Below are 5,522 nucleotides of genomic sequence, written 5' to 3'. Positions count from 1 at the left end.
CCCATCTACGGCCTGCTGCGCCAGACTGAGGACGTCAACCTGTCACATGACCTCCTGGAGCCCGAGCCCTCCGAAATCCCCGCCCTCATGCACAGGTCAGCCCCCTCCCCTCTCATCTACAGCCAATCAGCTGCATAGGTTCTGCACTCAACTCAGTTCAGCCAATCAACTGCTTTGGTTCTGCACTCAACTCAGTTCAGCCAATCAGCTGCATAGGTTCTGCACTCAACTCAGTTCAGTGTATCTCAGCATAATTCATTATCATAGGGTATTAAACTAGCCTGGGTTAACTTACCTTCTATGTACACTATCATAGGCTATTTAGCTAGTAGGCCTGCACGATAAATCGTTATAAAATCGCAATCTCGATTCACCCCTGTGCACGATTTAATTTTTAAATGACTTCGATTCTCATTTAATTTTACTAGCCGACTGCATCACAAACGCTACTACTTTTTTCTGTGAGTTTTAAAGCGCTCCCAAGCGCTGTAATGCTCTCCCTTCTCTCACAAAGTTCAGGGCTTCACCCTCAGCCAATGACAAAGTACCTTTTAGTCACGTGTTTCACTGGTGGAGCAAGCGTCAGCCAATGACAAAGTACCTTTTAGTCACGTGTTTCACTGGTGGAGCTAGTATGGCTGCAGCATCATCGAACTAGTGCGACTGTAGATAAACAAAATTGATGTTGATTAAAACCCAGGTAGCCTACTAGCAGTGTTGCGGGTAACGAATTCCAAAGTTACGCGTTACACTGTAAGTTACATTCAGAACATTCATTACATTTGGCTGACGCATTTTTAGCCAAAGCGACTTACATATGTCAACTATATTACAAGGGATTACATTGTCCCCAGAGCAACTTGGGGTTAAGTGCCTTGCTCAAGGGCACAACGGTGGAAGCCGGGAATTGAACCGACAACTTTCAGGCTACTGCACGCTAGCCCAGCTCATTAACCGCTACACTACCACCGCCCCCTAATTTAGTTACTTTATTGGGTAACGAAGTATGGTAACACATTACAATTCAAATTTCAGTAATTAGTTACAGTTAGGCTGAATAACTCGTCCTCGTCCTCGCGTTCACTCACTGGGTCCTTGTGCTAATGGTACTTAACCACAGTGCGTTCACAAACTGGGTCCTTGTGCTAGCGGTAATTAGCCACGGCGCGTTCACTTACTGGGGCCTTGTGCTGGAGAGCACTGATAGATAGATAGATACTTTATCGGAGTGTCTATTTACACCCCTGGTACGAATAGTCTTGGCCACACAGCTGAGCTATTCACACCCTGTGACATAACAACAAAAAGCGTTGCTCCGCGTGCACAAAAACATGATGGACATTTGTTTTTAGACAGCAGAAAGTGAAAAATTCTTGAAAGGTTTCGGCACTAAAATCTGTTCAGATTAAGTTTTAGATTGAAAAGTTGTGTTTTATTTTCATAATCTTGGCTCAGTGAACACGTACAACCGTCAGTTTGTTAGTTAACAGAAATTTTGTGCATATGACGTTCAGGCCTATAAACTGTAAGTTTACTCGCAAACACCATCTACTTGTGGAAGAAGATAGTATAGTGGTCACAGACATGAGTTAGCATGTGGGAGACCGGGGTTCGATTCCCATGTGATACGTTTTGGCAGAGTGAGTGTGCATGTGTACCAACGTCTCTGGAGAGAAGGTGCCCAATTTGAACAAGAAATCGGTTATCAAACGGAAGTTTTGATTGCAACAATTAGCTAGTTCATGCACCAGGGTCAAAATAGCATACAGTACTATATACACCAGGGTACACACACTGTTACTGCATCCACTTCTAACTATACATTGATGCAAACAGCATACCAGAGTGTCTATTACACAGCTGAGCTATTCACATCCTGTTACATAACAACAAAAAAAACATGTTGCTTGTTTTTATTATTATTATTACATTGTGTGGTCAATATGCCAGAATAAATCACAGGGGTGCAAATAGCATACACTGATATTTGTACCAGACAGGGTATTACTAGAACACATTGCTGTGTGCACCGGGATACGAATAGAATTCACTGCTAATTGTACCAGGGGTGCAAATAGCCTTACCCATACTTTATTGATCCCCAAGGGTAAATTCACTGGGCGATATTGGGAAGTGTTTGTAAAGTCCTTGGATTTGAAATCTTAGGAGGTGTGGGAACCCTGCTTTAAAAATGAATACCTTTGTCCAAAGCATTGAACACAGTCAAATAAAAAAAGAAAAACACAAATAATCAATACAAGTCATTAAAAGTGATATCTGAAAGGTGTCCTACACAAGTACATTGTAAAGACTAATATCTTAAATGTCTCTTACACGAGTATATCTTAAATAATAAAAATAACTTAAATGTCATTTAAAGGCCAAATGTGGATCACTAACAGACTAGTCCTCTCTCTCCTTCCCTCTCTCTCCTTCTCTCTCTCTCCTTCTCTCTCTCTCTCTCTCTCTCTCTCTCTCTCTCTCTCTCTCTCTCTCTCTCTCTCTCTCTCTCCCTCTCCCTCTCCCTCTCCCTCTCCCTCTCCAGGCGAGAGCGTGCGGCGGCTGCTCTGGGCGCTGGTCCCCATAAGGAGGCGTGGGCGTCGGCTCGCGGGCCGTCGTACGGGGACCTGTACACCCAGAAGGTGGAGATCAGCCTGGAGCAGTCGGACGAGGCCCAGAAGAAGAACGCCACGCTGAGGGCACCGCCCGCCAGAGACCCGCCTGGAGCTCACCACAGAGCACTGCAGGCTTTACAGCGTCTGCAGGACGCACCTGAGAACACAGGTACGCACACACGCACACACATGCACACAGAAACATGCACACACGCACACACATGCACACAGAAACACATGCACACACACATGCACGCACGGTACACACAAAGAACAGAAACACATGCACATGCATGCACACAGAAACACACGCACACACACATGCACACACAGCACACACACACATGCACACACACACACACACATGCACACACAGAAACACACACATGAACACACATGCACACACACACACACACAAACATGCACACACGCACACACATACACACAGAAACATGCACACACACACATGCAAACAGAAACACACACACACACACACACACGCACACACACACACACACACACACACACACACACACACGCCATAGAAACACACATGCAAACATGAAACACATGCACACAGAAACACATGCGCACAGAAACACATGCACACACACACATGCACACACATGCTTAGCACACACAAACACACATACACACACACACCACACACACAGTACAGAGCAGAGCACACACACACACACACACACACACACACACTGCGCACACACTGCGCACACACACGCGCATGAAACACGCATGCACACAGAGAGCACACATGCACACAGAAACACATGCACACACATGCGCACACAGAAACACATGCACATGCATGCACACAGAACACAGGTACGCACACACGCACACACATGCACACAGAAACATGCACACACGCACACACATGCACACAGAAACACATGCACACACACATGCACACAGAAACACGCACACACATGCGCACACAGAAACACATGCACATGCATGCACACAGAAACACACGCACACACACATGCACACAGAAACACACATGCACACACACACACACACATGCGCACACAGAAACACACACATGAACACACATACACACAGAAACATGCACACACGCACACACATGCAAACAGAAACACACACACACACACATGCAAACAGAAACACAAACACACACACACACACACACACACACACACACACACACACACGCACACACACACGCACATAGAAACACACATGCACACAGAAACACACATGCACACAGAAACACATGCACACACACACATGCACACACATGCGCACGCACACACAAACACACATACACACACACACACACACACACACACACACAGATAAACACAAGTGCGTGCACACACACACACACACACAGATACACAGATACACGCACACACACACACCACACACACACACACACACACACACACACAGATGCCCGCGCACACACAAGTGTGAGCATGGTGTAGTGATCAAGTGAAGCTGACGTGTCCTCTGTTAAGGCTGCATCTCTCTAGTGCCCCTGCATGGAGGCCTTCAGGCGCCTGATTGGTTGCTTTCTTCACTGACTCTCTTGTGATTGGCTGTGTCCTCCTGCAGCTGCAGAGGTGGGGGCGGGCTCCGTGGATGACGGACAGGGCCGCGGCGGCTCGGTGCGGGACGAGAACGAGGAAGTGATGCGCGCGCTGCTCATCCACGAGAAGAGGGGCGCGGGGGCGGCGCTTAACCCCCGGGCCCACATCCCGGCTCCGGCCAACGCCAGCGACTCGGACAGCGACACCAGCGAATCGGACGAGGAGGTGGCCGCTCCGGCGTTGCCGTCGGCGATGATGACCTCGGCGGCGTCGCGCGGCCTGGCCTCGGCGGTGATGAACGAGGAGGACGACGAGGAGGAGTTCGAGGAGGTGTCGGAGGACCCGACTCTGAGCGTGGGCGGCAGGATGTTCTCCTACCGGGAGGTCAGCCAGAGACCCGAGCTTGTGGAACAGATGACCGCACAGGAGAAGGAGGCCTACATCGAGATGGGCCGCAACCTCTTCCAGGACATGTACTAAACACACAGACACACACACTCTGGAGATGGGAAGCAACCTCTCAGGCTGTTTTTTTCAAGACATGTGCATACACACACACACAGTCATCTCCCAGGTCAAGTTCTTCAGCAGAAGCAGGAACACCACTGTCTTGTCTTGTCTTGTCTTGTCTTGTCTTGGCTGGGGATCATGTTTTTGACAGGACACACACACACACACAGAGTAAGATGACTATTGAAGGAACACAATGGTGGCTGATGGCTGCTTTGATGTTGTCACGGTTACCATCGGACCGGGATGAGCTGCTAAAATGGCCAAATGAAAATCTATTCCAGAGGAAAACTGTGTGTGTGTTATTGTGCGTCTTGTAACGTCTTGTATGTGAAGCGAAAGCATGTGCATGCGTGTGTGAGGGAGTGAGTGTGTGTGTTGTTGACAAGCTCAGTATTTTTCTGCACTCTCACTTTTTGCTGTTTTACACACACACACAAACCTGCACACACACTTTCACAGACACAGATTAGCCCTAAACCACACATCACTTTGTGATGGATCAGACTGACAGTGTCTCTCACATGTGTATGTACTCACACTCACACACACGCACACACACACACACACACACATACACACTTAGACACGCATACACACGCGTGTGTGTGTGTGTGAGAGTCTGTGTCTGTGTCTGTGTCTGTGCGAGTGCGAGTGTTCAGCAGCATTGTGAGTGTTTGTTTTTTTGTTGCCAGTTAAGCTTTGTTCTTCAAATAAACTACAAAATTCAGTTTTTTGGTCTTTTTTTCCTTTAGCTTCACACAGACACTCCCCTCACCCTTACCCTGCCACACACACACACACACACACACACACTCAG

The 5,522-nt window shown here is 47.9% G+C and overlaps 1 protein-coding gene across 3 annotated transcripts in view; it reads left to right on the top strand.

Moving 5' to 3' along the window:
- Positions 1 to 4,999, top strand: part of gtf2e1 (general transcription factor IIE, polypeptide 1, alpha) — a 20,016-nt gene extending 15,017 nt beyond the window's left edge. For all 3 annotated transcript variants that reach the window (XM_048238549.1, XM_048238551.1, XM_048238550.1), the window contains exons 3-5: positions 1 to 95; positions 2,546 to 2,784; positions 4,218 to 4,999. The exon at positions 1 to 95 is cut by the window's left edge and continues 107 nt beyond it. In XM_048238549.1, coding sequence (XP_048094506.1) covers positions 1 to 95; positions 2,546 to 2,784; positions 4,218 to 4,672 — 789 coding nt within the window. In that variant the 3' untranslated portion in view covers positions 4,673 to 4,999. The remainder of the gene's footprint in view (positions 96 to 2,545; positions 2,785 to 4,217) is intronic.
- Positions 5,000 to 5,522: the final 523 nt, after the last annotated feature.

This window comes from Alosa alosa, chromosome 3, assembly GCF_017589495.1.
Source record: "Alosa alosa isolate M-15738 ecotype Scorff River chromosome 3, AALO_Geno_1.1, whole genome shotgun sequence".
Classification (NCBI taxonomy): domain Eukaryota; kingdom Metazoa; phylum Chordata; class Actinopteri; order Clupeiformes; family Clupeidae; genus Alosa; species Alosa alosa.
This window is presented reverse-complemented; position numbering and strand designations above follow the sequence as displayed.